This window comes from Ambystoma mexicanum, chromosome 10, assembly GCF_040938575.1.
Source record: "Ambystoma mexicanum isolate Mex_15411 chromosome 10, UKY_AmexF1_1, whole genome shotgun sequence".
NCBI classification, from domain to species: domain Eukaryota; kingdom Metazoa; phylum Chordata; class Amphibia; order Caudata; family Ambystomatidae; genus Ambystoma; species Ambystoma mexicanum.
The window spans coordinates 44,702,655-44,727,415 of NC_090932.1; the positions used below are offsets into that span (position 1 = coordinate 44,702,655).

General features: G+C 48.0%; 1 protein-coding gene across 6 annotated transcripts in view; it reads right to left on the reverse strand.

The window, feature by feature from the left end:
• The window catches only part of LPP (LIM domain containing preferred translocation partner in lipoma), a 1,982,563-nt gene that overhangs the window by 58,807 nt on the left and 1,898,995 nt on the right, over positions 1-24,761 (reverse strand). For all 6 annotated transcript variants that reach the window (XM_069617470.1, XM_069617468.1, XM_069617472.1 and 3 more), the window contains one exon: positions 16,582-16,760. In XM_069617470.1, the coding sequence (XP_069473571.1) occupies positions 16,582-16,760 (179 nt within the window). The remainder of the gene's footprint in view (positions 1-16,581; positions 16,761-24,761) is intronic.

Genomic DNA, 24,761 nt, shown 5'->3' on the forward strand with positions numbered 1-24,761 from the left:
GCGTGAAAGTTGTCGGTACAGTGTATTATAACCCTTGGAAGATCTTCCTGGTTTTCCTCTGGAAGGACAACGGCAAAGTTCGCACGGAGCATGTCGTCTCCGTGTCGGTTTTTATTGCTTGCAAATACTCGTCAACTGCCTTTCCAAAGAGGTTATCCCTGTCAAACGGCATATCCAGCACCTTCGCCTGAATGTCCGGGAGGAAGTTTGTTGCCTTCCACCAACCTTGACACAGGGACACCCCGTTTCCCATCTGGCGGAAACCAGTGTCCACTGCCACCGTGATGGCGTGATCGATAGACCACCTCCCCCTACCTGAAAGAGTTCTAGTGCTTCGACCTTCTCGTCTTTGGGCAGAAAGTCCAGACTAGGACCCAACTTGACCCATAGTTCCTAGTCATATCTGGACACAATGGCTAGGGCGTTAGCTGCCTTGATGGTACAGGCTGCTGTATAAATTATCTTCTTGCCCATTCCATCCAGCTTCTTCCCCTCCTGGTCCGGAGGTACCATGGCTGCCAATGACAGGTTTGCCGAGCGCTTCCTGACTGCGGCTGGGATCACCGGATCGGCAGAGGGTGGAGACCTTAAGCACCGGTGGGCTGAATTAGGAACCCTGTACTTCTCCAACCTGTCCCACTTCGTCGGGCCGTACTATGGTTTCTCATTAGAGCCAGGCCCCGCCCCCCAGATGTCGCTCAGGAAGGGAACAGACATGATAGTCTTTATTCTCGACTTGCGCTGTTGGTATAGGAAGCCTTTGTTCTTGGTTTCTTCAGGGACCAACTGAAACAGTTCCGAGGCCCTTCACATGACGAAAGTAAAGGATCCAACTTCGTCGGGTGGGGAGGCTCTATAGGGCTTGTCCACGTGCAATGATTCCCCGTCGGCCGCGATGAAGTCATCATCCTCGTCAGTACCCTTAGCTGTGTCTGTGCCCATGTGCGGGGACTCCAGGTGGAGTCTTCTCGCAACGAGGTGGTGATGGAGAAGTCTGATGCTGGTGAGGGCCACCGCCCTCTTTGGCCTATCTCGTTTGCAGGGCCGAACTTAGCCTCTGAGGCTCTTGCGTGTCCTGTGAAGGCGTAGGTCCTGCAGGCATCCTCTGTGTGTGACCAGTGTGTGCAAGGTTGTTAGAATGTCCAGCGACACATCCCTAGGGCTAGGGGTGAATGGAGTCAGCGGTGTGGGGTCTAGGCTGACACCTCCCTCTTGCGAGCAGGGGACCCTTTGTAATCTGTATAGCAATCGTCCCGCCGGTCATTGTCCTCATCAGTACTAGAGTAAATCTACTCTGGTTTGTCCGGAGCAGACTGCTGGTCCATGTACTGGGGAAGGTCCTCTGGGGGGACCGTCTGTCTCCTTCTCAGGAGGTTGCTGGGCCTGTGCGGCCGCCGGGTCTTTCCCTGACCCTGGAGTGGCCATGTTCTTCGCTGCCTCCGCAGCCGTATCTCGCCTCGGGGCCAAGGACACCCTTGGAGGGGTCGACACTTCCTTCATGGACCCACTCTCCTTCAATGCTGTCACCATGGATGTTGTTGACTTCATTGACGATTTGCTCGTCGCAGCTTTCGTTGACAGTGCCTTTGCGGACTCCATTGACTTTGCATGCTGCTAGGTCTTAGCCAGTTTAGACGAGTCCTCTCCGGACTTCAACCTCGTCAGCTTAACTGAAGACGCATGGCGTTTGGACTGGGTTAGGGCCTTTCTCTTCGAAGAGGCCCTCGTAGTCAGTAGGCTCACTGTGGAGGCTGATGGTGATGGCGATCGCCTTCTGTCCGACTCGGCAGTGCATTAGCAGCGAATCCAGCGGTGCTAGCATTGCGGAGCATGGCCTTCTCTTGAACCCCTGCAAGCATTGGGTCCTCAAAGGATCTCGACCTCCTTACGGAGGGAGTTCGGACCCGACCCATCCTAGATGAGGTTTGACCCCTGCCCTGCGGCTGAGTCAGTGGCCTTGCTCGACTTGAGCCACGCTGACAGTCTGCTGTAGCCATCTTTTTTGGTTTTCTTCAAGAAACCACAGCACACCTTGCATCCCTCCACATCGTGGTCCGGATGCAGGCAATATAAGCATTTATGATGCCAATCTTCCACGAAGACGCTTCTTAATCCACACTTTATGCAGATGTTGCAGAAGCTTCGGCTTTCCTTCTTCTCTTCAGTCATGGCTGAAAGGCGCCAAGTTGGCCCAAGGCCAGGTCTTCTGGAAACTTTGATGACGATCCGGCGTTGGATGAAGATCGTCGACAGTAGCGGATACCCGCTGCCGGTCTCTGTCCTTCTTTGAAGATGATCAAGCAAATATTGGTCAAAATTCAAACTATTTTGGACAAATAATTAAAAAAACACGAAATTAGCTCGGAGAGCAAGTTGAGTACTCCCAACACTGAAGCTAGCAGTAAAAATCTGAAGATGGCCAGCAGGGGTGGAGCTAAGGGAGAGGACGGTCATTGGATGTGGGCAGTATGACACAGAGGACAGTGATTGGTTTAGAGGAAAAGAACAAGTTACTTTCTTACCTGGTAACGTTCTTTCGACGGGATGTTCCTCCGACGTATTCCTTATCTTTGATATACGTTTCCAGCTTGCTGGCCTCGGAAATTTTTTCTCTGTAGAGGGCGCTGCGCGTCGACGTCTGCCGAGTCGATGTCCCTCGACGGCCACCGTATCGGCGCCGATGTCACCATGCCCATAAATAGACATGTGCTGCGTCCGCTGCTCAGTTCCGTTTTGTGGTATAAGAAAGACATGCCTGAATTGGTTAGTAACCTTGAAGGATTGAAAGCTGCAACCACAAGGGAAGTTATCACTGCGGGGATGGATGGGATGGGCGATAAGCAATACGTCGGAGGAACATCCCGTCGAAAGAACGTTACCAGGTAAGAAAGTAACTTGTTCTTCGAAGGGATTGTGTCCTCCGACGTATTCCTCATCTTTGATAGACTCCCATAGCAGTGGTATGTAATTGGAGGAGGGAGTGATAGTGTTATATATCCCTTTAGGGATGGACCGAGTGTAACACTGCTTTGCCAAATCTGGTCTCTTAAGCAGTGGAGGAATCCAGGTTGTAAAATGTTGTGAATGTATGTGCGGACGACCATGTGGCAGCCGCACATATGTCCCGGACCGGTACCCCTCTCTGGAGAGCCGAAGAAGCTGCGATACCCCTGGTTGAATGAGCCCTGAGGTTTTGGGGTGGCTCTTTCCCTGCTAGTCTATAACATTCCAGGATGGCCAAGATAATCCACCTGGAGATGGTTTGTTTTGTTATGGGTAGTCCCAACTTGTGACCTGAGTATCCTACAAACAGCTGGTCTGCTTGCCTGATTCTAGCCATTCTGCTGATGTAAAAGCTGAGAGCTCGCCTAGGGTCCAGCCTGTGTAGCCTTTGCTCCTCTTTCCCCGGATGGGGAGGAGGGTAGAATGAAGGCAAGGTAATTTTCTCAGTAATATGGAATTCAGAAACTACCTTTGGGAGAAAATTAGGCTTCAACTGGAGGACAACCTTGTCCTTGTGGAAGATTGTATGTGGGGGTTTACAGGAGAGAGCTTGAAGCTCACTCACCCTTCTAGCCGATGTTAGTGCTACAAGTAGGACAGTTTTAAGTGTGAGAAATCTTAATGCGCAAGAGTGAAGTGGCTCAAATGGAGTGCCCATTAAGAAGTTTAAGACTAAATTTAAGTCCCATAATGGAACCTGGAATGCTTTTGGAGGGTAAACATTAGTCAGACCCTTGAGAAATTGTACCACTAGAGGAATTTTGAAATACGATGGTTCCTCCGCAGTGCGCTTGAAGATAGAAAGCGCTGCGAGATAGCCTTTTACAGTGCCAACTTGAAGGCCTGAGTTTGCCAAGTGTAGAAACGATAGCACCGTTGGTGTACCGCATGAAAAAGGGTTGATATTCTTTTCCATACACCAGCTGCAAAACTTGTTCCAACGGCAGAGGTATAAAGACTTTGTTCCTGGTCTTCTGGCCGATAGCAACACCTCCATGACGTCATCAGGGAGATCCCAATCCTTGTACCTCAACCTTTCACAAGCCAAGCGTGAAGGTTGAGGGTTCTGATGTCTGGATGGAGAACCTGACCTCCCTTCTGCGAGAGAAGATTCTCTTTGAGTGGAGGACAGATGGACGTATCTAGAAGGTCCGGGTACCACGTTCTCCTGGCCCAGTCCGGGGCAATTAGGATCATGGTTTTCCGGAATCTTCTCAACCTCCTGATCATTTGAGGAATAACAGGGACTGGTGGAAACGCGTAGAGGAGTGGAAACTCCCAGTCCACTACGAACGCGTCTCCCAGAGCTCCTCTCGGGGGAAATTCCCTTGAACAGATTGCACTTTCTGTTGGTGCTTGTGGCGAACAGTTCCACCTGAGGGGTTCCCCAAAGGGTGAATATCTCTGGAAGGACTTCCTGAGCTAGTTCCCATTCGTGGGAGACTGTGCTCTGCCTGCTCAGAGCGTCCGCTGTCAAATTCTTCTCTCCGGCTAGATGGACTGCCGATAGAGAGATTCCTTCCCGAATTGCCCAAAACCAGAGCTGCATTGCCTCTCTGCACACTGGTAGTGAACCTACGCCTCCTCTTTTGTTGAGGTAGTGCATGTCCACCGTGTTGTCCCGTCATTATCAGGACATTTCTCCCCTGTACTGATGGCAGGAAAGCTTTCAGCGCTAGTCTGATCGCTCTCAGCTCTAATAGGTTGATATGTAGTCTGGACTCCGATGGAGACCAACGACTGCTGATGGCCAAGTCGTTGCCATGGGCTCCCAACCCTGTGAGCGAGGTGTCTGTGACTACTGTTATCTCCGGCCATGGTTGCCAAAACAGTTGTCCTTTCAAGATGTTCTCTGAATAGGCCCACTAGCGAAGGTCGTGGGCTACCTTGTCTGCAATCCGGAGCTGGTCTGACATTCTCCCTGAGAATTGTGACCATTGACTTCTCAGTGCCCACTGAAGAGATATCATTCTCAGGCGAGCCTCTGGCACAATGAAGATGCAGGATGCCATGAGGCCTAGCAACCTCAAAAAGTCGAAGGCTGGGAGACGTTGGGCATTTTGAAACTTTGTGACCATCTGTAGAATATCTTGAGCCCTCACCTATGGTGGCGAGGATTTTCCCAGGGAGGTTTCCAGGACCGCTCCAATGAACTGGAGTCTCTGAGATGGTATCATCTGTGACTTCTTTAAATTGAGGGAGAAGCCCAGTCTGTGAAGGAAGAGGCAGGCATAATCTAGCTGGGTCCGGGCCTGTTCCGAAGATACGGCCCTGATCAGCCAATCGTCCAGGTAGGGATAGACGTGGATCCCTTCCCTCCTTAGACTCGCCGCCACTACCGACATCAGCTTGGTGAAGACCCTCGGGGCGGAGGTCAGCCCAAATGGCAGAACTCGAAATTGATAATGAGAGTTGCCAATTGCGAACCTCAGGTATTTCCTGTGCTTGAGATGGATTGGCACATGGAAATAAGCATCCTGAAGGTCCAGAGATACCAGCCAGTCCTGGAGCTGGAGGGCCTGAAGGATCTGAGAGAGAGTTACCATCTTGAACTTGTCCTTGCTGAGGAACTTGTTTAATTCTCTTAAGTCCAGGATGGGTCTCAGTCCTTCGTCCTTCTTTGGTATGAGAAAGTAGGGGGAGTACCAGCCCTTGTTCCAGTCCGCTACAGGTACCGGTTCTATGGCACCTTTCTCTAGCAGGTCCATAATTTCCTGCAAGAGGAGCGGATCTGGAACTTTTCGGGAGCTGTTCCCCGGTGGATGACTCTGAGGGATGTGTAGAAAGGGTAGACAGTAACCTTGGGCAACTGTCTCCAACGCCCAAGCATCTGACATTATAGCCTGCCATTCCGTCAGATGGTGAGTTAACCTGCCCCCCTACAGGTGTCTTGTGTGCAAAGGTCTCAGAGTCGTTTGGGGGCGGCTGATGCAGATGCCGAGGGTAAAGAGGCACCTGCTGCTGCTGCGGTCTTAGTACCTTCGACCCGTCCACCTCGGGTGGATCTTCTTTGGCCCCTTTAAACCGGCTGTCATCTGCCTTTTCCGAATGCGGAATAATAGCGAAAGGACTCCTCTCCCAGAGGTTCCTGAGGGGCGAAAAGGAGTTTGGCGGATAGCAGCTCCTAAGGATTTTGCTGCTGCTTTAGAAGTCTGTAACTTTTCCAGACTGTCATCAGCCTTTTTTCCGAATAACGAAGAGCCGTCAAAGGGCATATTCAAAAGTCTGGCCTGCACATCTGGAGCAAAGCCAGACTTTCGCAACCACGCATGCCTGCGGATTGTTGTACTAGCCGCCATGGCCCTGCTGATACTGTCAGCGGAATCGATGCCAGTTTGGAGAGACTCGCACATGGCATCTTTGCCATCTTGAATGATGTTAAGGAAGGCTTCCTTCTCCTCTCCATCGGGTATGCAGTCAGCCGCTGATGAAGCACACTCCCATAATGTGTGACTGAACCTGGCGAGCGTACAGGTGGCGTTGATGGACTTCAACGCCATACTACAGGCAGAGAAGACTTTCTTTGCCATAGAGTCGTACCTCTCGTCATCCCTGTCCTGTGGGACAGTAGGGTAAGCAGTCCTACTGCTGGATGAAGTTGCCGCTTGAACCACCAGGGTCTCTGGGGTCGGGTGTTTTGACAGGTATTCAGGGTCAGCAGCAGCTACCCTATACTTTGTCGACAGTCTTTAATTGACTGCTGGGATGACTTCGGGAGTCTCCCAATTGGAAGCAATTTTTCTTTGTAGGGCTGCATGGAAGAGGACCACCGGGTCCTCCTGTGGGCCTTTGTCCAATATATCCGTTAGATCATCCTGTTGGAAAACAGGTGAAGGCGCAGACCAACCCATAAACTCAATTATTCTTGCCATCAGGGTTCTATATGGTGTTTCTGCATGTTCCCCTGGGTCTGGCTTTACAAATTCCACTTCTGGGGAACTGTCAAGTCCACTGGCCTCATTAAGTGAGTCCTGTAGTTCCTTCAGCCTCCTTTCTTCAGAGGTGAAATCCTCTGCAGCAGGCAGTGAGGGTCTCTGTAAACCAAAAGTTTCTTGGTCAGAGTCTTCTCTTTCTTCATAAATTGAGAAAGACCAGGGTATTCTCTCTGAAATGGAGTAAAGCCCATCTCTAGGGCTGAAGGAGCCAAACTCGTCGTTATCGGACGAGAAAATGTCGACATCGTCGACGCCGATGTAACCGGCCTCGAAGGCGCCGAAAATGGCGTCGAAAAAACTGGAAGGGGCCTCGAAGAATTCAAGAGGATCGAGATCCTACTCAAGGGCATCGACGACGGTCTTGGCGTCGTGCCGGAGGCCCTTGAAAACACTGTTGGCTGTGGAGCCTTGGTCCTCTCTTTCATCGGCGTCGACATCGGCGTCGAGTCGATCGACCGATGCGTCGAGGAACCCTTCGACAACAGCGTTGATGGCGCCGTCCCGTGCGTCGAGGGAATCTTCGACGGCGGCGAAGGAACCCTCGATGACGAAGACGGTGCCTTCTTACCCGATGGCTCATGGCGCTCTCGGGTGGAATGTTTCACCGGGTGCTGCGACTCGCGGTGTTTTGATTTTTTGGGTTTTTCACCCGGGGTATCACCCTCAGCTGTCTTCGAGGTGGTCGGGGCTGCGTTCTCGAAGACGCTTAACATTTTCTTTCTCATTTTGAGAACTGTTTGGTGGGACAGGAAACTCTTTCTGGGGACACCGAAGACTACGAGGAATGGGATCTTTGACATCTCTTTTTTGAGTGTCTAGATCTCGACGAATGGTGGGAGCTGCTTCGAGATCTAGAATGTGAGTGTTTTCGACGGCGAGGAGACGAATGCCTCGACTCGGCCGACGAAACCTTCAAGGTGGTTTTGGCTGACTTACCTCTCTCGAGCTTCCCCTTTCGCTCCTTCAGGGCTTTCGCCGTCATGGACATACAGTCCTCACACTCCGAACAATGGTGCTCGGACCCCAAGCACCATAAACAGACCCTGTGTGGATCGTTATTGACATTTTTTTACCGCAGTCTCGACATTTCTTGAAGCCGGATCGGGGCGTCGTCGGTTCTGATGAAGAAGCCATCGAGAACGATAAGGAATATTCGTCAAATTAGATTTAGATAAACTGACTGAACTGAGCAACGACGTTCCGAGGCCCCACGAAGCGAGGAAAAACGGAACTGAGCAATGGACGCAGCGCGTGTATTTATGGGCATGGGGACGTCAGCGCTGATACGGTGGGCGTCGAGGGACATCGACTCGGCGGACGTCGACGCGCAGCGCCCTCTACAGAGAAAAAATTTCCGAGGCCAGCAAGCTGGAAACGTATATCAAAGATAAGGAATACGTCGGAGGACACAATCCCTTCGAGATATAGTTTTGAAGTGAAAATGAAACTTTTTTCTTTTACCGAGGATTCCCAGCCTAACAACGGGAAATATTCATGAGCATGTGAATCCATGGCAAACCCCATGCTGGAGAAGATGACATGCGCAAGTATAGACAATACAATTGTGTTTAATCACAATATTGACTAAAGAATATGAACTTTGTAATAGAGGTGGATGGACAACAGGTCATGAGCTCCAATTTCATGATATAGCCCAGCATAGCCCAGCACAGAAGGCTAACGCTATGATATTTACGATGTAGAAATCTTTTCCCAGTGTGTTGGGACTTACTTTCCCACCATGTACCAATTTCTTAGAATTAAAGCCTCCGTATGCTGTGGGCCTTTTGACTCAACTTCCTGCCATGAAGTGTTTTTGTATACCGTACCTCAAAGTGGAACATACGGTGGTGCAGGTCGTCTCCGTAGACCATAACCCTAAGTACTCCTTGACCCTCAATGCCTCTCCTTGCTTGCTCAGCTTTGTTCGCTCTCCTTCCTCCCAGAGTCAGTTGTAGATTTACAGTGTGTCTAGTGGCACCTCTGAGGGCATTAAGTATCTGAGGGTGTAGGTTAATCTTTTGTTAATCTTGTGTAACGTTTTTCATCCAAACACTGTACATCTGGACGCGCAGGCCTTTGTTGGCTCTTCTCCACTTTGGTGGCGATATGCCTCCTCTTGCTCGCTGCAGACTGCTCCAATTTGCGAGATACTGCAAACGTTTGAATATCTGATGGGATCTCCCAGACCCTCATACTATCAGCAGCAGGACTGGGCTGTCTGGTTACTGCCTCCGATTCTCCTGTGCAGTATCATGTCACTAGAATGCATTATGGGATACTGGTGCAGTATGGCTGCCTTAAAGTCACAGGATGTTTTTAATTACTGCGTTTACTTGTTCTATTTTTTTCTATGGGGCACAGACAGTTGTATGTCTGTATAGAAGCAGCACCAAGGCTATGTAATGGAGAAATTATTAAAAATGGAACAAAGGCAGGAAGGCAGATCCTTTTTTGAACTGGTTTACTTTTGGTTCACTTTTTTTTATTTAAATACATTTCCCAAAGAAATGTGTTCTGTGATCCCGCCTCCAGGCAGCGCCATTACAAGATCCTATATGGGGTATCTCCTCAGAGATCTATGAAACGATCAAGCGCCCAATACTTCCGACTGTCCCGCCAGTTTGCTTAACACCCAATTTATGGAATATTAAGATCCTATATGGGGATCTCCTCATGAGATCTATGAAACGATCAAGTGCCCAATACTTCCGACTGTCCCGCCACGTTTGCTTAACACCCAATTCATGGAATATTAAGATCCTATATGGGGATCCCCTCATGGAGATCTATGAAACGATCAAGCGCCCAATACTTCCGACTGTCCCGCCACGTTTGCTTAACACACAATTAATTCATGGAATATTAAATGAGTCTGATATTTTGGAAAACGCAACTGCTCCGCAACCAGATTATTTCTCAGCAGAGCAGAGGATCTTTAATGACTTTTCCTTGCTTTTGATGCTTTTTTGATGTGCAAGTGACAAACTGCCATCAAAGCAGCCTTTCTAAACACTTAATTGAATTTACCCGGGCTGAGGTAGCAATTACTCAGTGATTTGAAAACATTACTTTCCATAATGGTCTCATCATACCAGGCACTGGCATCTAGTAGTTTATAATGTTCCCTTCTTCCATTTGGCCACAGAAGTAGCAGGTGTGTGCTATACAAATAGCAATTAATCTAACCTGACCTATTGATTCAGTTTTATGTTGCAAATCATCACCTGAAGCTCAAGTCCTCTACCCCAAAGGGTATTTCTTTTAGGATTGGCGAATCGACCACCGCAGCCTAACCATTAAGGTTGCCCTGCGGCTAGTGCCCTACGGATTTGCAAAGGAGATGAACTGAAGGTGGGACTCCAATGTCTGCTCGCCCAATCAGCGGTAAACAGAGCAGAAAGGCCAGGTGTGCCTGCCCATATCCCAAGGCCGGGGTCCCTGATAAGGCTGGGCCCACTCCCCTGTCTCCATCCCAGCAGGGGCGCTTCATCATTATACGGGTAGGATGGCATTTAAACCATGAAGGCACGCTTTTGCAATAGCCTTTAATCACTTCATACCGCCTGGTATCCATTTCCATTCCAAGCAACATGTCAATAAGAGCAGCGCTAATTCACTGCAGAAGGTTAACAAAAAAAGTTCCTCTGAACAGAAAACATTGCTGGGCCTTCGCAAAACAGCCAGATGGTGATAAATCTGTGCACAGTGTCTGCTGGCAATTAGAATACTTGGAAGTCATAAGCAAGCACAGTGAAGCTTTCTACTCGGGATCCAAAGTGGGTTTCCTCGGTTGCAAAAGTGAAAATAATAGAACTATATTTCGAGACTTTTTAAAATGTTACCATCCACCGAGAGAACCTTCAGAAATACGTGAATCACAGCAACAGGTGTTCTGCTGTTTCACGATTCCTTTGCACAGCATTGCATTACTTCTAGAAAAGCCAAGTAAGTGACTCATCTATCTTATTTGTTAACTCGGCAATGGCTGAGCATTGTAGGTAACCTTGGGAACCAGCCTTCGGGCCTTTTCTGCACGCTGCCTGTGCCACCTTGCAGTGGCAGGGCTACTATGTCCAGTTTGGGGCAACTGTATTCAGAAGCAGGCCCTTGAGGTTGGGAAATATCACGGGCAACTTCATGAAAGTAGCAATATTTATAAACCGTTCAAAGACCTTAGAACGCATTTCCTTTTTTGATTGCGAAGTTATGATACTGCTTGACAGTAAGTTCAGATGCAGCATAGTAGTGGTTAAGTGAAAAAACTGTAGTACTAAAAAAAGGTACCCTTTTGGTGTTGCCAGGGTAGATTGGTAGGTATTTTCCTGAACTTCAGCAAGTAGCGCATTGTGATCTTGGGCCATCAATCCATTCGGAGCTTCTGCTGCTTGGAGGTGCCCGGGGGTCAATGTAGATCAGCCTTGTGACCCTTTCCTTCAGAAAGAAGCACCCGGTGTCTCGAGGCAGATAGCCTACATGGCCACCATTGCTTATTGCAAGCCAAGTTTCTTAAGGAAAGTCATGAATCAAAGCTCTTTACTTGAGCCCCTTACAGACAGTTGGCACGATGGTATATAGCCGGCCAATAAATCTGCTATGGAAATCTATGAGCAACCTGCATGTCTTCCTGAGGTGTGTGAAGCAAGTGAAATGGAGCCAACAGTGTCCGCTATGTTTTGTTGGGAGTGACCATTGAGTCGGTGCTGGTAATCAGGCACCCTAGTGTACCTTTGTTAACCCTTTAAAATGGGTGAGCACTTGGCATTGAGAATATTGATGCAAAATGTGTAGCCCAAAAAACAGACTGCTCCCTCACAAAGAAACCCCACCAAACGTAACAGCATTCACCATGGACACCGTTTGTAAATCTGGGAGCAAGATAAGAAACCACATATTTCTGCGTGCGCCAGGCTTTATCCAATAACGTTAAAGCTAAATAAAATCTATTTAATCACACAGAACAGGTTCTTTGTGGTCTGAGTTTCTTCTAGACTCTGTGAGGATGCAGAGTTGGTCTTACCAAAATGTTTATACGATAAGCGTAAACAAATGCCTACACGACACTACGTCAAACGTAGTATACCGTCCATTGCTAGCAGGTTATAATAATCCAGAAATCATACCGTGGCAACCACAGTAGACAGTCCAATTGCTAGCAGGTCATCATTATCCAGAAATCCACATTGTGGCAACCGTAGTAGACCGTCCCATTGCTAGCAGGTTATAATAATCCAGAAATCCACACAGTGGAAACCGATGTATATCGTTTCATTGCTAGCAGGTTACAATAATGCCGAAATTCATACCATGGCAACCATAGTATACCGTCCTATGAGAGTGTGAGGAATCTGTTCGAGGTGCTTATGAAGTACAACTCTGCGCCCTCTGTGTTAGTTCACGCACTTAAATTTATAGGTCGCATTAGCCCTGTTAACAATGGAGATTCCTCTACTCCATTAGGAAAGGGCAGTTCAAAAAGGGTTACCCTTGGGGTATATTCATGCGCCCATTTGTTTGAATTCCATTGAAAGAAATGAAAGTCACACGCAGTATGTATTTGTTTCACACAGTGTTTATTTATATAGAAATTCAATGCCCTTTAATGATGACACGTGTTTCGACGTATAAAACGCCTTTTTCAAATCAGGGCCAGTAGTTATTGTTGCATTAGATATCCTTCACAGCCTTTTCATCCAGTCATGGGATAATCCCTGTTTCCCTCCGTTTTGCTCGGGTAATGTCTTTCTGTCCTCTTGCACGTAGTAGTAGAGCGTTGCATTGCTAACAGGTTACAATAATGTTGAATTCATACCATGGCAACCGCAGTAGACCGTCCCATTGCTAGCAGGGTACAATAATGCTGAAGGAATAAGTTACTTACCTGTAACTGATGTTCTCCAGAATGGGTCTGGCATGGATTCACATGCTCATGAATATCCCCGTCGTCGAGGCTGGGAATCCTCGGTTAAAGAAAAAATCAGTTTCATTTTTGTTTCTGAATGGTCCTTCTCCTAATAACCAATCACTGGTCTCTGGGTCATACTGCCCCCAGCCAATGAATGCCCTCTACCTAAGTCCCTCCTCAGGCAGCCATCTTCAAATTTGGTAGCACATAAAGTGGCAGTAGGACCAAGAGAAGAGCCGCAGAGGGTTAGGCGGGAGAATCCATGCCAGAGAAACCGTTACAGGTAAGTAACTTGTTCCTTCTCCAGCATGCGGTCTGGCATGAATTCACATGCTCATGAATATAAGAATACATAGCAGTACACACATGCACAACCACGGGAGGTGGCAAGGATCAACATTAAGCATTTCAACAACTAAAAATGAAGCATCTCTTACCTCACCAGGCTCACCTTCAAGCGAACAGGTTGCACAGCACTGCTTGGCCGACTCTGAATTCCTCCCTGGAATCCCGGTTGACGCATTAGAATCTCATGAAGGTGTGCGTTGACCTCCACGTAGCAACCCTGCAGATGTCCAGTAGTGGCACAACAGACAGGAAGGCCGTAGTTGCAGTGATCCCTCTGGTCGAATGGGCTCTCTGATGGCCAAGCAACGCTCGGTTTGCCAACCGGTAACAGTGTGTGATGCAGCCTGAGAGCCACCTGGAAATGGAGGCCTTGGAGAGGGGCCTTCACTTGGTTCATAGGGCCAAAGTTCACAAACAGCTGTGACGTCTTCCGAAAACTCTTTGTGCGGTCCACTTAGAACTTCAGCGCTCTAGCCACATCCAGCGAGTGCAAAGTCCTCTCTGCCTTGCCGAACAAGTTGTTCCCGTCAAAGGGCATGTCCAGTACCCGCGTCTTATAGTCCTGACGGAAATCGGCAGCCCTGAGCTAGCCACGCCGGTGAAGGCAAACGCCCTTGCCCATCTGGCGGAAGCCGGTGTTGGCAATGTCCGTGGCCACCGTAATGGCGTGGTCCGAGGCCACCTCGCCTTTCTGTAAGATTTCAAGGGCCTCTGCCCTCTTGTCGTCTGGGAGGAAGTCCAGAAGGAGGGTGACTTTAAACTACAGCTCCCCATCGTAGCGAGCCATGATAGCGAGAGCATTGGCCACCTTAATGGTAGTTATCGCCGACGAAATGACCCGACGTCTCATGGTATCCAGCTTCTTACCCTCGCCGTCCGGCGGGGAAGTGGAAGTCAACGCTGTCGTCCCAGCGGATTTCTTCTTGGCAGCCGCGGAGACCACCGAGTCCGGAGACGGCTGCGCTCTCAGGCACATTGGTGCCGAGTCTGGGACCCGGTACTACTTCTCGTACCGGTTTCTCTTCGCCGGGGCTGAGGATGGGTTCTTCAGGAGGGCCAGCCCCTCGTCCCAGATGTCGCCCAACAGCGGGACGGAGAGCACGGTCTTCCTCTTGTCGCTGATAAAGGAATCCCTCCTTCTGCTCCTCAGGGCATAGCTGAAAAAGCTCTGAGGTCTGAGCCATTATGGCGTGAAATGAGCTAATTTCGTCGGGAGGAGAAGCCTGGGGTGGGGGCCACGGGAGATCTGCTCGCCGTCGTCCGTTCCCACCGTCTGGTCCCTCGGAGGAGGGGATGGAGGTGAAGGATGGAAGGGTGGGGGCGGATGGACTCGCCTCCGCTTGGGTGAAGGGCTTCCTGAAGGTCCAGGCGCCGCTGGATCGTCTGCCGGAGGCAAATGTATCCTTGTTTTTATTTCTGAACACAGGGTGTGCAGGGCCAGCAAGATGTCCTCTGACCTGTCAGTCGATGGTTGCAGCGGTTGCGAGGGGACCGTCGGCAGCGGCGTGGTGTTTGGTTCCTCGTTGATCTGCTGTTCCTCGTCAGCTCTTCCCGTCGCTCTCCACGTCTGCCTCATCGGGGCCCTTTCCATAGGACCTGACCTCGACGAATCTCTTGTCCAAGACTGACTTGAGGCCGGCCAACTCATCCTCGGAGAAGATATCCGAGTCCGGTAGGACTATTGCGCCCCCCCTTTTCTCGGCCAGGGGTTTCACGGGGGTATTTTCGATGGGCACGAAAGATGATTACCTCTGGGAGGGCAGGGAAGCTCTTGGCTTTGAGGTCATCTCCACTGGGGCCGCATCTGCGGGTTTCGCCAGGGACGCTGCCACTTCCTCAATCTAAGTCTTAGCCAGGTGAATCTGGGCCTTCACGACCTTTGGCGCGCCTGAGGCCTTCACCGTGGGGGTCAACCGGGGCTTCTCACGAATCTTAACCGGGTTTTCCAACTTCCTCTTCGTCGAGCCGGAGCGTTGGCTCGCGGTTGATGGCGTCAACGATTGCTGCGCCCGGCCTGGCAGTCGCGGAACCCGTACCAATGGAGCTCCTGGTGTCCGCAGACTCGCTGTGCTTTGCCCTATGTTGTACCCCTGTCGCCTGAGTGCCCTCAAAGGTCTTAGGAGAGAGCTCAGACTTCTTCTTGGGCTCACCTGCTGCCGGGCTTTTCGCCTCCAGCCAGTCAGCGAGCCTTTTGAAAAGGTTTTTCATGGTACGGGAGGACATGTCCTTGCAGAACGCACAGTCCTCCTCCACGTGCGATTTGTCACATGGAGGACGACTGTGGCAGTAGCGGTATCGGGAGTGCTCATCCTACTTGAAGACGTTCTGTAGTCCACATCCTGGGCAGATCCTAAACAGCTTGGATCCAACGGGTGTCTAGTCTCCTTTGTGTTCGGCCATGTCCACGCAGGGTAGGCCTCAAAGATCTTCCGGAATCCTCCAAGAAGTGAAATTTGACTGCAATTTGCCCTTGAAGGGCGTAGAGATTTTCGAAACGGGTCCCTGTTAATTGGAAGAAGAATCGGTGGAGCTTGAGGATCGATTTGACAGAAAAAGAAAAAGTAAGAGTAAACTCTTTGAAAAAACGCAATACGCAGTAAAAGCTCAAGAGCTAAGCACGAGGACTCCCAACACTTGAATGTGCGGTAAAAATCTGAAGATGGCTGCCTGAGGAGGGGCTTATGTAGAGGGCAGTCATTGGCTGGGGGCAGTATGACCCAGAGACCAGTGATTGCTTATTAGGAGAAAGACAGTTCAGAAACAAAACAAACTGATTTTTTCTTTTACCAAGGATTCCCAGCCTGACGACGGGGAATATTCATGAGCATGTGAATCCATGCCAGACCCCATGCTGGAGAAATCCATACCTTCACAGCCCCAGGTCTCAGGACCTTTTGAATATTCCTGAAGTGGTTTTATCACCCCTTCTGTTACTCTCACCTGTTGACCCTTTGTCCAACAGCTCTGTGCCATCTGGGATATGCTGCCCTCCTCTACTTAGCCCAAGACTCTATATCCTGCATGCAACCCCATTCCCTTACTCGCCTCATGTCTATACACATTTTAGATGTTGCATCTTCATAAGGTTTGATGCAGACCTGCCGCCTATCAACTGTACGGTCTCTAGTACTGTGAATGAGTCTACAGGCACTTTTAAATTAATGTGTGATGATGGTTATTTTCACAGCGTGGCAGCATAGTGCAAAGTGGTTCAGTGACATTCAAAGTGTTTTGTTGCTGCTTGAACGTGGTAGAAACACCACAATCTCTGGGCATGAGAATGTCTGTTTCTCTCACCACCTCCAAAGATGAAGACACCTTGTAGGATGGATTGTCACAATTGTTCACAAAGTACAAACAAACAGAAAGAAGAAAAAAAAAGCTCCTTACTTATGAAAGTCCTCAATGCAGTGGATGTGCCCTGCTGCATCAACGGTAAACGGGATGCCGTCGAGGCTACGGTAGCACACCACGCAAGTGAAGCATCGAGGATGGTAGGCCTTGCCGGTTGCTCGTAGGATCCTCTCCATGATGGGCTGATGACAGACGTTGCACTGCTCAAGTGTGCTCTAAGAGAAACAGAGGAGAACTTGATAAGCTTTTAATAATTTAAGGGTGCAATATTAATGCACAGCTTCAATAAACCACCAACTTCGGAGTATGGAATGTTAAGGATGCACAGTGAGTGGAGACCTTGGCACAGTAATCAATGTCTAACCCACAGATCACACATTTGATCTCATCAAGGCCTTTTATTACCCTTTTGAGGGGATAGTTGACACTGCATATATGTGGTCAGGGTGGGATTCTCACTGTTTGAAGACTAATCCCAAAGTGCCTTTGCGGCCCTACAGGGCACTGTGCTCGTGTCCACTGTATCATCAGGAATGAGTTAAAGCTCTTCCACAAAATTAGTGTAACAGTGCTAAGGCCCAAGATCCTGTCTTATCTCCAAAAACCCATGGCACAGGGCTGTACCTCCTCTTTCCCTCTACCCATCTTTAAAACACATGGTAGAGCTATGCACAGTGCTTTAAGTGGGGTGAGGAATCAAGGAGGGGAGTGGGGCTGTAACGAGGTGGTGTGGCCTACATGATGGACATGGCCTTGAAGTGTCCCTAACACGGTAACATTTAAAAAGCGGCTTTCGTCACTGTCTGTTTTATTTTTATTATTGTCCAGTGCTGGGGATTCAAACCAAAGCACTGTTTCATTCAATAGTATGCCTGAGAAAGAAAAGTAACTCAGCATCTTACAAATAGCACAGTGCGATGGGACACTGTCTTGTCATTAACAGGGCTTGGGTTCAAATCCCCAGCATGGGACAACCTTTTTTTTTATTCTCTCATGCTGGTGATTCAAACCCGAGCCCTACTACTGACAATATGTTTGTTGGAAACAATGGCTCTTATCTTTATATCTGGTATGCTTGGCGGCACCTATAAGTTGACTTCTATTTGTCTCAAAGATTCTTGTCCATCAATGACTGCTATTCATCTGTTAATCATACTCTTGTCACGTCTCAATGGAGTATAGCGGCAAAAAGCCAAAACAGCTCAAAACTGAGAGAAAGACCAATACTGGAGGAGACCATGCGCCAAGTTAAGTTTCATCACTGAATATTTTAATGATACGTCAACAAAGTGCCCACTCTGTTGACGTATTATTAAAATATTTACTGACGAAACATAACTTGGCGCATGGTCTCCACCAGTATTGGTCTTTATCTACTACTGAGAAGACTGTATCACATTTCACTGTGCTATTGCACAGTTACAATAGACTGTTGGAAACATGAAGCCCGTTACGTCAAGCAATCTAGAACAAAACAAAAGAGATTCCAGCAACTGAAATAGAACAGTGGATGTGACACTGGCTTAAAAGTGGCAGGGCTCGAGGTTGAATCCCCAGGCTGCAGCAAACAAAATAAATTTAAAAAATGCCTTTCGTTGGTGGGGAGGGAGCCCCAGCCCACTTAAAGCCCTGGCTATGCAGTTCCCCTTTCTCGCACCCCTTCCTTTAAGCTAATGGCAAAACTATCCACATCACCTTGACCTCTGCCCCTCTTTAAGCACATGACAGAGCTATCACACTCGCACCCCTTTAAGCACATGGCAAAGTGCTTTAATCCCGCTCTAAAGCACAACCTCACATTTCCTGGGAATTCGGATGAGATGCACATTCATCTGGCCCTGGCAGCAAGAGCATTTTTAGATAAAAGCGTGGTTGGAATTGTCTAAAATAAATAGGCAGAGGGGACGTTACAAGAACATTTAATTATCTGGAAATACGGGTTGTGTACAAAATCACTTGAGATCACTCTAACAAGTGGTCACTTGACACCACTGTAATATGTGATGAATCCTATGGATCACCCACTGAAACCCTGCCTAGAGTCTCCTCCCAGGTGGCCAGGGGAGGGCAGACGCTTCCTGAACTTGGGGGTGGTGACCTGCGGGAGGATCACCTGGGAGGAGAAAAGGCTCAGAGAGGTGAGAGGAATCCAGGGGATGAGACACAGTATTTGCAGTTTTCTAAAAAGAGACATTTTTTTCACTCCCGCAATATGTAATAGCTTGTTGCCACTATAATCCTTCTGGTGTACGAGTTAACCCTCCTAGTGGGGTTGGACTTCTTCAGAAACCCTGTATAAATAAAATAAATACATTCCTAATGCGCTAAAGTACAATAGAGGGAGGTTTGCGAATGTTAACAACATTGCATCTAAAGACCTATATTCCTCTTTACAAACTAGTCTGGTGACTGATTCGCATAATATACCCTTCACACAGGTTACAGAAAAGAGACCAATGTCCAAGTATAAAATCAGTTAAGAAAATGATTTTTGTTATTCGGGACTTGAAGTCTCATAATTCCCTCAGTACAGTGACGAGGAAGAGGGATGCAGAGGAACACAACGCTAGTGGTCAATTAATCAAAATGACCCATACCTGAGGGAGATAGAGGATTAGATGCCTCTCTCAGGTCATGCTATGGAGAGGCCAAAGACACAGAAGCAGTGTATGCTGTGTGGACCGTTGTGGTTGGAGGAGCGAAAAGATGCCGGGACCGCTACGGGGTCCTTAGAGGGTCTGTGCCACTTGATAACCTGTCTTGCTTGCGCAGTGGAAGGTAGAAGTGGTGAGAGCAGCCGAGATGTCCCAGATAGCTGGCGTGCACTCAGGACGCTCATAGGTGAAGGCGGCTCTAACCTCGCATGGTGAAGGTTACATAAGAGAGGTTTGGTGCCTGGTCGGGAGAAGCCACCAGTATTGAGGTTCTGCAAAACCCCAGTGGAGCACAGAGACACGACTTACCCAGTGAGTCTGAGGCAAGTGAGCGACTCCAGGGCGCTTTGGTGCTGTCTCAGTGTGCCACGCAGAACGTTTCACTCACATAGGAGGGAAAGATGTGCAGACAAGCTGCGTGAACCGTCTAAAACCAACACAAGTTGCATGCTATACACTTAAAAGCGTCAACTTTGAGTCTGTAAAGTTTTGTAAACAAGTACCCAGTGGGGAAGCCTCTTTGCACTCTGAAGGGCACAACCAATACCCAAGCCAAGGTAGGGAAGCCTCTTGAAAGTCTGAAGGGCACAACCAATACCCAAGCCAAAGCGTTGGGACAGGCAATATCAATCTATCAAATTAGATTAGGGGTTGTTATACCGCGGATGAAATGTCCGCAATGGAAATGATTGCATGAGAAATGTACGTTATACAAAATTGTTTGTACATTTCCATTTCCAACACCCACAGTAAAACAACCCCAAATCTATAGAAACACTAAATCCCTGCCCACACTCCCACCTCCCTACTTAACTTTTATTCCAACGCACTGTGTCCCTGCAACGCTGGTTCCCTAACACTTTCATGTTCGGGAACTGGCGCTGCAGGGTCCTTTTCTTTATTTTTTGGGTCGGGCCGCTGCAGGGGTGTCCCCTGGGACCCCCGCTCACTGCACTGAATAGTATAGTGAGCGGGGTGTTGTGGGGGACACCCCTGAAGCCCTTTTCCTTTTTTTTGTTTGTCAGGTCAGCTGCAGGGTTGTCCCCCGCAACCCTTGCTCACTATACTGTATAGTATGGTGAGCAGGATGTTGCGGGGGACACCCCTGCAGCCTTTTTTTTTTTACCAACACCACCAAATAGATACTACAAAATGTCCTACGGACATTTAGTCAGTAGGATATTTAGTAGTACCTATTTTAGAACTTTTGGTGGTGTAGGTCATTTCGATTCAGTCATTTTGGCAAAAACCATAAATTATTGCCAACGGCAGGACTGAAACAGTAAGGGGCAGAAGGTTCTAAATGTGGCTGCTCATGCTTTAGAGAGATTCATACATGTGGTTAGTGCAAACATACATTGCCAAAACCAAGAGGGGTCAAGTAAAACCGTATACATGTCACTGTTTGGTTGTTGATGTAGAGCGGGGAAAAAGGTGGCAAACAGGCTGCCCTTCTGGAAGGAGCTATCCAGAGGGAGATGAGCATCATTTGTGGAAAAGTCCTGATAAGAACCAATGTGCATATTCTAGTCACCGAAAGCTACTAACATTGTGATACCAAAGAAGACTGCTGAAGTTGCAGTTTCTAATTTGTGAGTTACCATTGAAGCACTTTTCTGTTCTGGCAGTAGATGGGCAGGTGACTATACCTGTAGAGCAGTAAGTGATTGCCCAGAAGAAACCTGGTGAAAGGACCAGCCTGTTAGTGAAAGGTGCAAGTGCTAAAGAGTGGTACTAATAGAAAACAAGATGTTGATTGTGACATTTGAGAAAGAATTGGGAAACCTGGTTGAAGAAAAGTTAAAATTCTTTCTGCAGTTGAATTTGTGATGAACCATCCTGACAAAATTATTTGTTGTTGCTACAAAATACGATATTGTTCTTATTCCAGGAGCAGTGAGAGCTTATGACATCTCCAAGATACTTTATTGAAGCAACAGAACTTTAGGAATTTGAATACAAGACCTTAAGGGCCTAACCGGCACTGTAACATCAACATCACTCAAAAGGAGTGCCTGCTCGTCGTTCACATCTGTCCCCCAGCACTATGCATGCCCAAGCTGGCCCCTCGGCGAGGAAGACAGGCACGGGCACTACCGCAACGAGGAGGACCACCACTTGAAAATGGCTGCCGCGCATCGACTCTCCACAGCAGCAGAAGAGGGCTTGCCTTTTAGTCCGCCTCCCCTGAGAGCCAATTGCCTTATACTGCAACAAATGCATTCAGTCTCAGGGAGCCGGCAGGCGATGCCAGCCCCCTTTAAAGGCCGATCTTTAAGGCCAAATGCACCCCATTCTGCCTGGCCATGTCCGGCCATTTCTGCCCTCTATGGCGAGTCTATGCTGCTTGCACGTACCTCCACATCGAATATTGCTGTTTCCGGATAGAGGAATAAAGTTATGGCTGGTGCATCAGATCACCCATCCAGGTGCTTCACTGTTAACAAAAGGTAATCCAGCCTCCAGTAAAATTATGCGCTCTGTATATTTGAATACAATACCCGCGTCCCGATCTCCCTCCCCAGATTCACCTGCTACTCGTTCTGCCACTTTATCAAGCGACGACCAGGCAATCCTGCGATCTGCCACACATTCAACACTGAACCCTGCTTACACATCAAGGGCGACTAATTCCCACCATACCATAAGTTGCTCACCTAAGCCTGGATCCTGTGGTTATGACCGTCAGCCCATGGTAGCTTTAGTCTATTTCTGTTAAAAAAAAAAAAATTTAAAAAAATAAAGGTACCTTGACCGAACTGCCTCACACTCTGATGTGTCCCCCAGCTCCCCTGGTGTGGTCTTACCCACGTGTGACACCATTACTGAGGAACTTCTATGCCGTCCGTGTTCACCATATAGTATGTTGGGTCTTGATGCCTTTATCTTTGCAAACGCCTCAATGCTTCTTGGGATCACCATTGCCTACTCTAACCTGCTGTGTGCCCACCTTACTACCATACTCTATCTTGTCCTAGGAAGCAGGGCATGAGCATGACCTGTTACTCATCTCGTGTTTTCACATGTCTACTCATCTCTCCCGCCATCTAATCCTCGAATCCATACGCCTGTTGTATGTGCGTGCTACCCATGGACTTTTGACCCTCAGCCTTGCGCTAAAAACATAATGTGACCTGCTGCTTTTGCTCACAGCCTTGTGCTGTTATTGCAATGCAATCTACTAGCTCTGACAATCAGCGCTTGCTGAAACATAATGTGACTTCTTGTATTTGTAACCCACCAAATATGACTTTCAGCCACGCTGCGCCTGTACTGTATCATGTCTGTAACCCACCTAATGTACCTATTGTACAACTGCAGTAGCCTCCGTACCATGAAGCGTGTCTCTGCCCAATTATGCTTTTCAAGATCCGCCTGCATGTTGTAACCCTTATGTGCGGTCTTGTACTTTGTAGAATGTCACTTCGCACTTACTGTAACTAGCGTCCAGATGCCCGAGGGTTTTGTGCACCGATATAAATAAAAAATAACCAAATAATAACTGTTTTGAACTTTGTGTCGATATGGATTTCCTTGTCTTTCCTTTTTGTGGGCAACGGGGGAGGGAAATTCACAGAGGTCACGACAGGAGACATTTATTATACTGTGAACCAAGTCATACATTATATTTTGTTGTTGATCTGAATTGCCATACATTTCCTTTTGATTGTTATACAAGTGTGAGGGTTAGATATCCCTTGTTTATTTATTTTTACATTTGCATAGTGCACTAAACCCATAGGCATCAAGGCGCTGAGAGTGTTCAAATTAGGTTACATGGAGACATGGTTTGAGTGTTTCCCTTAGTTCATGTAAGGCAGGGAAATACTTGTCAGTGTAGGGATAGTGAGGCGGTTATCCAACCGGTTAATTTAATAAAATGGCAAAAGTTGAAAACTCTCAACAAAGTTGTCCGCCTCACATTTCGGACCCCTCACAAATAACAGGTGATCACTTGCGATCACTGCAATAACAAGTGATCACTTGGGCTGTGGCTCGGGACAACCACCAGTGCCATTAAAAATAAAGAGGTTCTGGGTGAGACATTGCAAAGAGAATTGATCGTGGCGCCACGACTGATTCTAATAGGTCCAGAAACGTAGGATATTGTGGCCTCATTAAAAAGGAAATCTCAATCTAGCAATGTGCCTCTAATCAGATGTTGCAACACTAGGTCATATGGGTGCGTGACCGTGGGAGTAACAGTTCTTTAACTCAGGACCGAAAAGGCACAGGTTTGATTTCAGAACCAAGGATGATGGCACACTAAACCTGAAGCTAGACTAGCTCAGGTCCTGACTTCAGGGCCAAGGATGATGATACACTGAACCAGAAGCAATTCAGATGCCCGGAGCTGCTGTCACCAGACTTGGCTAGCTCAGGTCCTGACACAGTGAACCAGAAGCAATTCAGATGTCCGGAGCTGCTGTTATCGGACCTGGCTAGCTCAGGTCCTGATTTCAGGGCCAAGGATGATGGCACACTGAACCAGAAGCAATTCAGCGGTCCTCTCATCTGAACAGGTTGTTTGCAGTCTTCACTGCAGGATCCTGAGGAGGCGTCCTCATGCCCTATCAAGTGTGCCTTAGTGGTGGCAGGTTTATTTTTCCTCAGGATACAGCAGTGTGCTTGGCAGGACAATATTAGCCATGCATCTGCCCAATAATTTCTTTTTACGTTTTTCTAACATACAAATTATATACACACACACACACAATGAAAAAACATTGTGAAAGGGACATTATGGTTACAAGTGAAACCGAAAAACCTCTGAAATTAGCCAGTAATAGGTAAGCTAAGCAACCATAACTTGCGCCACCACTGTGCACTGCTACGACTAACACCCAGGACAAAGATGACATCACAAATGTCATTGATGACATCACTGATGACATCACATATCTGTGCCACTTGTTTTTGTTCACCCACATATCTAGGCCAGGTGGTTTTGTTCACTACCAGTCAAAATATTAAAATTCAATAGGCGCTATATATCTAGATGTTAACCTTGTCGTATGCTTGGCCTCTGCTCATGGTGCACATACATGGGGCAATAAGCAGGCCTCAAACACACAATTCATTTGTATACTTGAAGATAAACTTTAATGTTATGAATATTTTCTGGTGATACTGTTTCTTTTTTCCTTACTTTAGTTTCCCTGTATGTGCCACTGATTTGTATGCATTGTGGGTCTTCATATGTATTGTTTGTACTAGCACATGTGTTCAGTAAGTCTTGAATTGTTAGTTATTTATTACATGGTTAACATTACTGAAAACTCTGATAAGGTAGCATTCATGATTTTACTATCCAAAATTGAAAGATTAAAAATATTGTACTTCTATGGTGCATGCTGCTGCCATTGCCTATGTTTATGCATGATTACGTTCCTGTATTAACAACAGCACTCCAATATAATGTTTTGTTTAGATGAGTGCATTCTTTAATAAATTAAGTTGTTCATGACAGGTCTCCCGATCACCCCCGACATCTTGTTGGAAAGAGAGTGTTGCAGAGGTTGCGGAAGATCGCTGAGGAGGGATTAGAGGCATCCAGGTGGA